Genomic DNA, 13,670 nt, shown 5'->3' with positions numbered 1-13,670 from the left:
TCACAGCCTCTTTTTCCCCAAGCAGCATGCCTTACCTGTGTCCCAGCCGACAGACATTTCAATGGCTGAGCCTCTGTATTTTTTTTGGTTTTTTTTTTGTTTTGTTTTTTTTAAGAAAGCCCAACAAAAACCCAAGAGCAGTTAGAAGGAAAAGTATATTTCCCTGCTGCTGCCTGGAGACGTGGGGAAGAACACCTCAGGTGGAGAGAGGGAACCAGGACCCCTGGCTTTCTGACACCTGGATGCTGTGGGCTAAAGCCAAAGAGGGATTACCAAACCCTACTCGCCCGGCTTGACCTAACAGATAGCCCACGAAGGTACCTAACATCTCAGGGAGCATCTCTTCTAATTTTCTTGATCCTCCTTTTATTTTTTGTTGTTTTTTTGTCAGACTACAGGTTTGCACCTCTACCACCTGCTGGAGACAGAGAAATACTGAGGTACTGCAGGTGGCACTCTGTTAAGTAGCAGTGCCTGAAAAGTGTTTAGTTCTCTTTCTCCATCTGCCGGTAGGGATGCATAACCCACTTGTCCAGACTGATCTGGGTATGAAAAGGAACAGAACATTTTTAAATTAGATGTTTTATTCATCAGATGTTTGAAATATTTTATTGGTTTTTGGGAAATATTAGAACTAATTTATGCAAGGTTTGTGGTTTGTTTTTTTTTAATTATTGATGTTTGTCAGCTGTTTTGACATTTATTTTTATTAGCATGGTTTTAATATTAATAATGTTTTATAGCTCTTGATTTTACTGCTTGATGCTTTGTGAGGAATGTTTGATTTTCCATTGTTGTACTGCACAATAGTGTCAGGCTTGTGGTTTCCAGTACAGTTTGTTGGCACGTTTCTATTTTGTATTTGGTGAGGGTTTGTCTGTATTTTAAAAGGTTCAGTTCTTGTGTAACTTGAATTCTTACTGTAAAAATGATGGTATTTCTCATTGGCTTTTACGGCATTATGGTCCTCTCTTCCTCATTTCTATTTTAAGCAGAAGTTTGCTCTTTATTAATTTCATTTGCATGAAGAAAAAAGTTTCAAAAATTCTTGCAGAAAATATTTTTTCATTCACATATTTTATTGTAGCTGCTGTAGGAAAATTGGTTCTTACCTAATTTTCGTTCCTGTAGTACCACAGATCAGTCCAGACCGTGGGTTGAGCCTCCTGTCCAGCAGATGGAGACAGATCAAAACTGTAAGGATATCCCATATCAGGACAGAGCCTACCCTACATCCCTTCAGTATAAAACACTTTCAAAGCAGATACAACTTCCCAAGGGTCAAGCAAGTAATAAGAAAAAAAAAAAACTGAGAAATTGAACAAGTGAACAATTGAAAGAATTCTATATGAATAAATGCTCTTGCATAAAATTTTTTTTTATTTTCATCTGTGAGATGCTTCCGGTGCCTTAAGTAATAATAGAAAACTCAGGTAATCGTAAACCTGTAAAGAAAATCACCTTCGAGCGGATGAAATAGACCTAGCACGGGAGGGTGTTTGGACTGATCTGTGGTACTACAGGAAGAAAATTAGCAGGTAAGAACCAATTTTCCTTTCCCTGTATGTACCCGGATCAGTCCAGACTGTGGGATGTACCAAATCTTCCCCAAACAGGATGGGACTGAGACAGTCCCACTCGAAGAACCTGCCGCCTGAAAGAACTAAAAACTGGAGCCTGCACATCAAGGTGGTAATGCCGAGCAAAAGTATGCAGGGACATCCAAGTAGCTGCCCTACATATTTCTGACCGATTGACTCTCTGCCCAAGAAGTGGCTTGAGAATGTAAGGAATGGGCCTTTAAGCCTTCCAGAACCAATCGGCCCTTACAGATGTAAGCAGACGCAATAGCCTCCTTTAGCCAACGTGCAATAGTGCCCTTTGAAGCCTTATTACCTTTACTTGGGCCACTCCACAAGACAAACAAGTGATCCGAGACCCAGAACTCATTTGTAACCTGGAGGTAATGCAGCAAAACCCGTTTCACATCCAGGCGCCGCAGATCGCCCCAGACGTGTTTGCTACGTCTGTAGAAGAAAAAGCCGGAAGTTCTACTGACTGATTGATGTGAAAATAAGACACGACCTTTGGCAAGAAAGAGGGTACCGTCTTGAGGGATACCCCTGAATCAGAAAAACGGAGAAAAGGTTCACTGCACGACAAAGCTTGGAGCTCTGAGACCCTTCTGGCGGAACAAATGGACACCAAGATGACGGTTTTGAAATCAAATCCTTAAGCATAGCCCTCAGTAGGGGTTTAAAGGGAGATTCGCAGAGAATCCGGAGAACCAAGTTAAGACTCCACGAGGGACAAGTAACCCGTACCGGCGGATTCAAGTGCATGGCCCCCTTGAGGAAACGGATGACATCTGGATGAGTCGCCACTGAGTAACCATCAATGTTACCTAAGACGGAACCGAGAGTGGAGACCTGCACTCGCAAGGAACTGAAAGACAAACCCTTGGAGAGACCGTTCTAGAAAAAGGAAAGTACCTGGGAAACCAGAGCCTTACGAGCCGACACTCCCAAAGCGGCACACGCAGTTTCAAAAAACTTCCATACCCGGACATAAGCAAGAGAGGTAGCCGGCTTCCAGGCCCGTAACAAAGTGGATATAACTTCTTCCTTATATCCCCCTTCTTTCTCAATCTCCACCATTCAAAAGCCAGGCCGCTAGACAGAAGCGATCCGCCTGATCGAAAAACACTGGACCCTGCCGAAGAAGGTGGGGAAGATGCCCGAGGCGGAGAGGGCCGTCCGTGGCGAGATTCACGAGATCCACGAACCATGGTCTGCAGGGCCATTCCGGAGCCGCTAGAATGAAGGGACCCCAATGGAGTTCGATTCTTCTGAGCACTTTGCCCACTAACGGCCAAGGAGGAAACACGTACAGAAGAACATCGTGAGGCCAGGGAAGGACCAGCGTATCCACTCCTTCCACGCAATGTTCCCGTCTGCGGCTGAAGAACCGGGGAGCTTTTGCATTGTTCATGGTGGCCATCAAATCCAAGTGTGGGAGACCCCACCTGCAGATGATCAGATTCATCGCTGCATTTGACAACTCCCACTCGCCGGGGTCTAACCGCTGGCGACAGAGGAAATCGACCTGAATGTTCTCCTTTCCCGCAATATGGGACGCAGCTAATCGCTCTAGGTGATGTTCCGCCCAGGCGAAGAGCTTGCTGGCTTCCAGAGCCACCAGGCAATTCCTGGTGCCTCCCTGTCAATTGATGTAGGCTACCGTTTTGGAGTTGTCCGAGGACCTGCACTGCCTTGTGATGGAGTAAGGGAAGGAAGGCTTTGAAGGCCAGGCGTACCACTCGAGCTTCCAATCGATAGATGTGCCAGTGAGATTGGACCGGGGACCAGTACCCCTGAGTAGACTGGGTCTGGCACACCGCTCCCCAGCCGGAGAGACTGGCGTCCATTGTGACAACCATCCACTGCGGTGTTTGAAGAGACACCCCTTCTGAAGATGGGCAGGTGAGAGCCACCACTGCAGTTTGACGACAGTAGACTCGGAGAGCAGGAGGGGCATCCGAAACTGTTCAGATACCTGCTTCCAACGGGATAGCAATGCTTTCTGTAATGGACGCAAACACACAAACACCCAAGGAACCAGATCGATAGTGGAAGCCATGGACCCCAGAACCTGAAGATAGTCCCAGGCTGTTGGCAGAGAAAGGGAGAGAAAGTTGCGCACTTGGTCCCTGAGTTTGAGCGATCGCACCTCTGGAAGAAACATCTTGCCAACTCGGTGTCGAATCACACCCCTAGAAATTCCAATGTCTGGGATGGCTGAAGTTTGCTCTTGGGAAAGTTGATGACCCACCCCAGAGAGGTCAGACAAGACAGGACCTTGCTGACCACCAGCTTGTAGAGAGACTCCTATTTGGCTCGAATGAGCCAATCGTCCAGATAAGGGTGGACCAGCATTCCATCTCGACGAAGAGAGGCCGCCACTACCACCATGACCTTGGTGAAAGTGTGCGGCGCCGTGGCGAGACCGAAAGGAAGCGCTCGAAACTGAAAATGTTGTCCCAGGATCTCGAACCGGAGATACTGCTGATGGTCGTAGCGAATCGGAATGTGTAAGTAGGCCTCCTTCAGATCGAGCGAAGCCAGGAATTCTCCGGAGCGAGCCGCAGTTATCACCGCCCTTAGGGTTTCCATCTGAAAATGGGGAACCTTGAGAGCCCGGTTGACTCGCTTGAGATCCAAAATTGGACGAAAGGAACCTTCCTTTTTGGGAACGACGAAGTAGATGGAATATTGGCCAGTCCCTTGTTCCTCCACTTGTTCCTCCACTGTTCCTCCAAAACGGTAGCCTACTATGGCACCCAGTTCCAGCAGCCTGCTCATGGTCTGGTCAACCGCAGGCCTCTTTCAACTTCCGCAGGGAGACATTAAGTGAAGATCCGGTAGGTCTCGAGCAAATTCTAACGCGTAGCCTTTTTCTATCGCCTCTAGGACCCACTGATCCGTCATTAACTTGACCCATTCCTCGAGAAATAGGAACAGCCGTCCACCTAAGTTTAGAACGGATGAATGGGCCGGCCGTATTTCATTAGGAGGAGGATTTTGTGCCGAGTGTTGCTGGTTACTATCCCAGAAGGGTCGATGTCTTCGAAAGGAATGAGACCAGGATTAAGATCTGGAAACATTGCCCCTCGGAAAGGAACCCCGAGCTCTGGTGTTAAAGCGACGTTGCCCCTTGAAGCGCGTGCAGGAGGGTAAGAAAGGCTTAGACTGTTTTGGGCGGTCCTCCGGCAGCTTATGAACCTTATTTTCCCACAGAGACTCAATAAGCTGCTCTAGGTCCTCACCAAAAAGCAACTGCTCCTTGAAGGGAAGAGTTCCCAACTGTGCCTTAGAAGAGGCATCTGCAGACCAATTTCTCAGCCAGAGGAGACGCCTGGCTGAGACCGCGAAGACCATGGCTTTGGCTTGCACTCGTAGAAGACCGTAAAGGGAATCAGCCCCATACGCCAGAGCTTTCCAAACTTCTCATGTTAGTGACACACTTTTTAAGACAAACATAATTTCGTGACACAGTAATTCAGTCTACCAGCAAACCAGAAGTTAAAGGTTAAACGAACAAAATGTATTTCAACAATTTATGTATGTTTCCTTAAATATATACATAAAATGTTTCACAACACAACCTCTCATAATAAATATTTGCAGGCTTCCACTTCCTCCATGCTGATCTCGTACATTGTGAGATCGGCATAGAGAAAGTGCTACTCTTGCACATTCCCAAAGATTACATGTGCCAATCACTAAAAAGTAATTTTTTTTTTTTTACCTTTGCTGTCTGATCTTAGTTTTCTAATCGGTTGGTCACAGGCTTTTTTTTCCACCTTTCCTTTCTTTTTTTTGTCAATTCCTTTTACAAGTTCTTTTTTTCTATTTCTTTTCTCTCCATCTGTCTTCTTCCCTCAAACACACAATCATGTTCTCATTCTCACACGCTGTCTATCTCACACATTCTCACACACACAGGCTCTCACTCACATGCAATCTCACACATCCACAGCTCTCACTCTCACATGCCTCTCTCTCATACATACATACTGTCTCTCTCGTGCACATGCTGTCTCACTCTCACACACACAGGCTCTCTCACTCCTACATGCTCTCTTGCTCAAGCACAGGCTCTCACTGGCACATGCTGTCCCTCTGCACGGGTTGCCGAAGGATGGGCTCTTCAGAGGCCCTGATCTTCCCTGGCCGTGACATGGGATCTGTAGCGGCCCTGCTATCGGGTTTCCTCCTCTTCTCGGGCTGCCGCGACGTGGGATCCGCAACGGCCCATTAATGCTGCTCTTCTTCTGTACGCAGCAGATGCTCCTCCTCCTTCCTGCCCACGCGGCTTCGGCAACGTTTTTCTTCCGGGGCTGCACAGGCAGGAAGGAGGAGGAGGAGTGAACGTGACCCTCTTCTTCGGGCCGTGGTGATGTAAGCTCCACCACTGCCCGCCGATCTTCCTGCTATAGTTCCCTGCTTCCGCCGGCGCTGCGGACTGGGCGACACACCTCCACACTACAGGCGACACACTAATGTGTCCCGACACACACTTTGGAAAGCTCTGCCATACGCAATCGCTCCTTCTAGCCGATCCGCCTGCTCCGCCTCTGCAGATGGGAGGTCTTGGGTGCCGAGTAATTGCTGAACCCATCTAAGGCTTGCCCGCTGCATGAGTCTGCCGCAGATTGTCGCCCGAACTCCCAAAGACAAGACCTCAAAGATGCGTTTGAGGTAAAATTCCAATTTGCGGTCCTGGACATCCTTCAGAGCTGTAGCCCCCACCACCGGGATGGTGGTGTGCTTGGTAACCGCCGAGACAGAGGAATCCACTTTGGCATCTTGAACATATTGAAACAGTCCTCGGAGAGAGGATAGAGCTTGTCCATAGCCCTACCCACTGGGAGTTCGCCTCCGGGGACTCCCATTCCCAAAGCAGCATCAGTTTGTGCATAGGATGAAATGGGAAAGTACATGGAAAATCCCTAAGTCCCGCCAGGACCGGGTCCATGTTGGCAAGCATTGCGGCCGTAACCGTATCCACAAGGAGCACCTCAATTCCCAGTTCCTGCAATATGAAGGGGAATGAGCAGTTCCAGTTCCTCCTTTTGAAATAAACGGAGAACCTGTGGATCATCCCCTCAAGGTGGGGGGGGGGGGGGTTAGGAAGCAGAGGATCAGCATCTGGATCCGGAGTAGGGGCCGACGGCGGCTGGGAGGGATCCAGAGGCGGCGGGGTCCCTGGAACCACACTGACCCTAACAGAGCCCTGTCCCTCCAGCGCCTTTGGAGGTTGCAGAGGAGAAACTCGCGGGTTCTTAGGCGGAGGGGGGTCCAAGGAGGAGTCCCTCTTCCTCATGTAGGCTAGCTAGATAGGATTTGTGCATAAGCAGCACCAACACTTCCCGGGGGGGGGAAGAAAAGGTCAAGCACCCCCTCCTGGAAATGAGGGGGGCTCAAATCTGGTGGGGAAACTAAGGAATTGGGCTCACCTTCCTCTTGCAACTCCGATTCTGCATTAGAATCTGCTTCCAAAATGGCCGCCATTCCCGCGGTTTTTCGGGCCGGAAACGGCCTGGCCACGTGGCGGGTAGCTCGCCTCCGGGTCGCCATAATCAACGGTACCGAGGAGGGACCCTCCCCACCTGGTAGGCACACAGAACAGAGGCCGCCGCAGGAGAGCCGCGTGGCAGGCTCTCCGCAGGCCATATAGACGCTTGGATGCGGCATCAGCGCGAGAGAAAAAAAATCACTGTAAAACAAAACAGCTGAGCTGTTCAGGGCTGAAGCAGTCAGTCAGCGAGGCAGCGACTGAACTCTGCACGCTGCCGGAGCTGTCCACAGTACTTATGATGCTTACTAAATTATAGCGCAGAGAAAAAACGGCTATGCCTCTACTTTTTTTTTTTTTTTTTCAGCTCAGCAAGTTCAGGGGAAAATCTCTCCCTCACAGGCCAAAAGGCACTTTCCCAACAGTGGACAGCTAGCCAAGGGGGAGTGACTGAACCACCAGTATCAACCCTAATTGTCACTGGGAATGAGGAGCCTAGGCTGAAAAAAATACAGGGCAAGCCCCCCCCCCCTAGGCTCCCAGCAGAGCGGAGAGACAGAACTGTCTCTCTGAAAGAAAAGAGAAATCTTTCAAAGTTCTTTTTTTTTTTTTTTTTTTAAATATAACCAAGAATTAAATACTTGCTTGATCCAGACCAAAAAAAGAGAAGATCCCCACAGGGAAAAACTAAGGTAAGAAGAAGAAGGGGAACTGTAGGTTCAGTTGCCTGCATCTCCTGGAGACAGACGAATACTGAAGGGATGTAGGGGTAGGCTCTGTTCTGATATGGGTTACCCCTTACAGTTTTGGTCTGTCTCCATCTGCTGGACAGAAGGGCTCAACCCATGGTCTGGACTGATCTGGGTACATACAGGGAATAATGGATTAGGTGATTGTTTTAAGGGAAGGACTTAACTAATTCTCCCTCCAAGGACTAGGTTGCTGTGAGCATAAAACTGATAGGTTTTTTTGCATCAAAGAAAGTAGTGCTCACAAGGTAATGTAGGAGGTGGACTGCGTTCTAGGGCACCTGGCGGCAGCAAATTTCCTGGTGCACCAACAACTTCAGCCGTCACCCTATGACCCTGGGCCCAATATATGTAACCAAGTATGGAGATAATTTAAATGAACTCAAACAAATACAGATATGCAGCCATGCTGACTACTGATGCTGTTTTGTTTTCATCTCACCTCATCTGGCCTTCCATCAGAGTCTACAGTCTCTGTGTATGGCTTGTTCTGAATCCTGTTCAGATCCTCATGAAGGCCATCTAGCAGAAAAGCCATAAACTCCTGGGCATCGTGCTGGGCATAGCCAGTGAACTGGCTGGCTTTGCTGGCCACAATTGCCTGTGGAAATAACAAAGCATGAGAACTGGAGACAGAATATCAAAGGCTTTCTTAGAGAGAGCAGGGTTGCTTACATGTAACAGATGTTCTCAGAGAGCAGCAGAATGTTAGTCCTCACACATGGGTGACATCATCAGATAGAGCCCTGATGCGGAAAACTTATGTCAAAGTTTCTAAATCTGACTAGGCACACTAAGCATGCCAGGCATGCCCTATACCACGCGTCCGCATGGGGTCCTTCTCCAGTCTTGTAACATAGAATTATAATTAAAACAAAAACTAGGAGAAATCCAACTCTGTGAGGTGGTGGGAGGGTTTTGTGAGGGGGTACCATTCTGCTGTCCTCGGAGAACACCAGTTATAGGTAAGCAACTCTGCTTTCTCTGAAGACAAGCAGAATGGTAGTCCTCACATTATTATTATTTAAAATTTTTATATACCGGCATTCATGATACAATCACATCATGCCGGTTCATTCACATGGGTGAATCCCTAGCTACAGGCTGCTCCCCAACACAAAAGGGGACCAACAGACAACCAACCAGGTGCCAACAGGACAGCTTGAACCCAAACAGGTCCTAGGCAGGGAGAGTTGGGTTCTATTTCTCAAACAGGTTCCAAAGGACAGATTGGCTGAACATGTCATGTTGGCCATCCCTATCCAGACAACAATGCGATGTGAATGTGTGGGGAGAATTCCATGTCACAGCCTTGCAGATCTCCTTCATGGGAATTGCTTGCAAGTGGGCCACCAACGCTGCCATGGCTCTGACAGAATGCACCTTGACTTGACCCCTGAGATGCAGCTCCATCTGGCCATAACAGGAGGAGATGCAATCTGCTAGCCAATTGGATAGTGTCTATTTGGCAATGGCAAGCCCAACCTATTCCTATCAAAAAAAAATAAAAAGTTGGATGGACTGTCTATGGGCTTCTGTCCGCTTCAGATAAAAGGCTAAGGTTTGCTTGCGGTCCAAACTGTGCAGGGCTCGTTTGCCTTAGTGAGAATGGGGCCTGGTCAAGAATGTTGGCAGGACGATGGACTAGTTAAGATGGAAGTCCGTCACCTCAGTCAGGAATTTAGGGTGTATACGCAAGACCACCCTGTCATGATAAAACTTAGTGCAAGATTGATAAGTCACTAAGTCCTGGAGCTTGCTGACTCTGCGCTGAGGTGAATAGCACCAAAAACATGACTTTCCAGGTCAGGTACTTTAGGTCACAGGAGCGCAATGGCTCAAAAGGAGCTTTCATCAACTGAACTAACATCACATTGAGGTCCCACGACACAGCCTTAGAGGTGGCTTCATTTGAAGCAGGCACTTCAGGAATCGCACAACTATAAGCTATACAGAGATGGGCATACCATCTACACCTTGGTGGTATGTGCCAACTGCACTGAAATTAACTCTAATGGAGTTGGTTTTAAGCCAGCTTCTGATAAGTGTAGAAGGTAATTAAGCAGTTTTTGTGTGGGGCAGAACGGATCTAGGGCCTTCTGCTCACACCACATAGAAAACTTCCTCTACTTCAGTCCATAGGACTTTTTATGGGAAGGCTTTCTGGAAGCTACCAGGACCCAAGACACATCCTCAGAGATTGAGTGGTTGCAGAATTAACCTCTCAACATCCAGGCTGTGAGTGACTAGGCCTGGATGTTGGGATGCCGAAACCTGCCTCTATCTTGCATGATGAGATCTGAGGAAGCCCCGAGTCTAACCAGTCTCCGGATGGACAACTGCTGTAGGAGTGGAAACAAACCTGTCTCGGCCAATAAGGGGCTATGAGGATCATAGCACTCCTTGTCCTCACAAAGCTTCAAGAGAGTCTTTGGCACTAAGGAAATTGGAAGATACATGACAGGCAAGGGCGTCTGAGGCTAGTTTGTCATCTGGCCTGTACAGGAAGCAGAACCAAGTCACCTTCTTTTGCAGGGGGACGCTAACAGATCTACATCCGGGCTCCCCCAGAGGTGGAATATCCGATTCACTACCCCCTGGGTCCAGGGACCACTCATGGGGTCTGAAGGCTCGACTCAGCCTGTCCACTACCATATTCTCCATCCTATGGGTCAGAGCCCATGACCACATCTGAACTGCTTCCTGACACAGGAGTACCGTTCCTGTGCCTCCCTGCTTGTTGACATAACACATGGCTACCTGGCTGTGGTATGGATCAGGACAACTTTGTTGGACAGCCAATCTCTGAAAGTCCATAGCACCTACCTGATCACCCAAAGCTCCAAGAAATTGATTTAACAAAAACATTCCTGAGCGGACTAGACTCTGGGTCCTGAGCCTATCTACATGAGCTCCCCACCCCAGGGTGGACACATCTATGGTTAGGACAAGTTGGGTAGGGGAATTCGAAAAGAGATTCCCCCATTGCAGATTTGAAAGTATCCACCACCAGGACAATGAGTTTCAGAGAGACAGGGTGACTCTGATGCAATCCTGGAGGCTTTGATTGGCCTGACGCCACTGCGACTTCCGGGTCCATTGGGCTCTACGCATTGAGAGCCAAGGGAGTGACATGGATGTTGAGGCCATGTGGCCTAACAGCCTCAACATGTGCTAGGCTGATACCTGCTGACTCTGCCGCAATGGTATCAAGATGATGGCCCTATGATGAGGCAAGAAGGTCTTGGCCTGAGCCCTGTCTATCAGGGCTCCTATGAAGTCCAATTGAAATGACAGGCTAAGATGGGACTTGACCTGGTGGCCCCTGCCCAAGATGTACTCTTGACTAGCCAATCATCAGATAGGAGGAAAACATGCACTCCCAGCTTGCGGAGGTGCGTCACCACCATGGCCAGGTATTTCATGAAGACATGTGAAGCTGATGCTGGCCTGAACAGCAACACCCAGTACTGGAAGTGCTGTTTCCCCACCACAAATCGGAGATACTTCCTATGATCGGGAAAGATCTCAATCTGAGTGTATGTGTCCTTTAGATCGAGGGAGCATAGTCAGTCCCCTTTTTCTAAAAGTAGGATCAAGGTGCCCAGGGAAACCATCTTGAACCTTTCTTTTATTAGAAATGTGTTCAAGGCCCATAGGTCTAGGATGGAGCAGAGTCTTCCTGTTCTTGATGGAATCAGGAAGTACTTGGAGTAGAATCCCTGCCCTCCACCCTCTTAACTGCTCTGGCCATTAAAAAGGAGGAGAGCTCAGTTAGCAGTACCTCCTGATGTGCTACCGGCCCTCAAAATGGGCTCGGAGGGATACCCATAGATTTAATTAGTGACGGACCTTGGAAAGAACCCACCTATCCGAGGTTATACTGGGCCACTGGTTCGCGAAGAACCGCAGCCTGCCCCCAACTGAAGGATCCAATGTCCTGGGTATAGGCAATTGGCCTACACTCCCTAAGATCCAGTCAAAACCCTATCGCTGGAGTTGACTGAGGTGCTGGCTGAAACTTTAGGGCTCTCTGCTGCCTGGGACAGCCTCAGGAGCCCTGATGTTGACTGGAGCGAGGGGGTGGAGGATAGGACTTCCTTTGGCAACAGAAAGACTTCCTTTGTCCTGTCTCGCCAGCCTCCTGGAAGAGGAGGATGTTATCAGGAGTGCTGGTGGAGAGCTTTTGGAGGGTTTCATGGTGGTCCTGAAGTTTATTTATTTATTTATTTAGGTTTTTTTATACCAAGCAACAAACAAAGATTTGGCTAAAGAGAACTCTATATGTGTTCTCTAGCAACCATCATACATGGCCACAGTAAGCTGAGTGGCTTATATATGCAAGCTCGTATGGCTACTGGGCTTGAATAATCATCGGTTGCTGAGAATCTTAGAAAGTGCTACCACTAGGTGCCAAACAACTACCGTGTGAGCACTTATCTGATTCCACATGTAGAAGATTTATGCATATAACCCTGAAGGGCTGTTCCAACACTGCGGTGTTTCGGAGTGTTAGACTCCTTCCTCAGGGATCCTTCAGGATATGCTTATGGTACTGTGTGGAAACAAAAAACAGTTCTTAAATATGCCTACGGGGCTAAAAGAGACAATGGAACAATATCAGGCTGGTAAGGAAAACTTACTGAGCCTTTTGGTTGCAGTCAATACGCACGCTCGTAGAATTTCACTGAGGACACAAGATATAAATGCAATAAGTGTCCAAAGACTGGTGCTGATGTTGTGCCTAACATTCAACCATATTTTTATAAATGAACTCAATGGAAATGCAAAAGGCATATGTCAGTTTGTTGTGCTATCTGCTGACACTGTGCTCGAGGTTAAAGCAACTTGCAAAGAAAAGTAAACTTGTATGTGCTAAAAAAGCCTCAAAAGATGTGCTGGAAAACAAACCAACTTTGAAACAAAAGATTCTTGCTTAAATGCACTCAATAAGCCTCCAAAGAAGTACTTACAGGCACTTGAAGAAGTGAAACCTCGTGGCGGCTGTGCTGCAGGATGACAGGCAAAGCGCTGGGAAAAACGCCGGTATTTAAAGGAAAATCCTCCGTGTAGTAATGACAGAGAACGGAAATGACGCCGAAGGGCTGATTGCAGAAAAAAAACTTTGAAATCCATATAAGGGAAATGACGTCAGAGAACGGCCATTTTGAGGGGGAATGCCTGTTGGGGATACTGTGATTTGAATAACTCACCTTATATGGGTAATGACGTCTGACAGGCGGCCATCTTGAAAAAAACTCAGTTTTTTTCAAGATGGATTTTCCTTTAAATACCGGCGTTTTTCCCAGCGCTTTGCCTGTCATCCTGCAGCACAGCCGCCGCGAGGTTTCACTTCTTCAAGTGCCTGTAAGTACTTCTTTGGAGGCTTATTGAGTGCATTTAAGCAAGAATCTTTTGTTTCAAAGTTGGTTTGTTTTCCAGCACATCTTTTGAGGCTTTTTTAGCACATACAAGTTTACTTTTCTTTGCAAGTTGCTTTAACCTCGAGCACAGTGTCAGCAGATAGCACAACAAACTGACATATGCCTTTTGCATTTCCATTGAGTTCATTTATAAAAATATGGTTGAATGTTAGGCACAACATCAGCACCAGTCTTTGGACACTTATTGCATTTATATCTTGTGTCCTCAGTGAAATTCTACGAGCGTGCGTATTGACTGCAACCAAAAGGCTCAGTAAGTTTTCCTTACCAGCCTGATATTGTTCCATTGTCTCTTTTAGCCCCGTGGGCATATTTAAGAACTGTTTTTTGTTTCCACACAGTACCATAAGCATATCCTGAAGGATCCCTGAGGAAGGAGTCTAACACTCCGAAACACCGC

The 13,670-nt window shown here is 47.8% G+C and overlaps 1 protein-coding gene across 7 annotated transcripts in view; it reads right to left on the bottom strand.

Annotated features, from left to right (window-relative positions):
- The window catches only part of USP19 (ubiquitin specific peptidase 19), a 239,525-nt gene that overhangs the window by 149,289 nt on the left and 76,566 nt on the right, over positions 1–13,670 (bottom strand). For all 7 annotated transcript variants that reach the window (XM_029601227.1, XM_029601228.1, XM_029601226.1 and 4 more), the window contains one exon: positions 8,269–8,427. In XM_029601227.1, coding sequence (XP_029457087.1) covers positions 8,269–8,427 — 159 coding nt within the window. The remainder of the gene's footprint in view (positions 1–8,268; positions 8,428–13,670) is intronic.

The sequence above is a fragment of the Rhinatrema bivittatum genome, chromosome 4 (genome assembly GCF_901001135.1).
Source record: "Rhinatrema bivittatum chromosome 4, aRhiBiv1.1, whole genome shotgun sequence".
Lineage (NCBI taxonomy): Eukaryota > Metazoa > Chordata > Amphibia > Gymnophiona > Rhinatrematidae > Rhinatrema > Rhinatrema bivittatum.
Note: the sequence above shows the minus strand (reverse complement) of the source record. Positions and strands in the feature narration are given on the sequence as shown.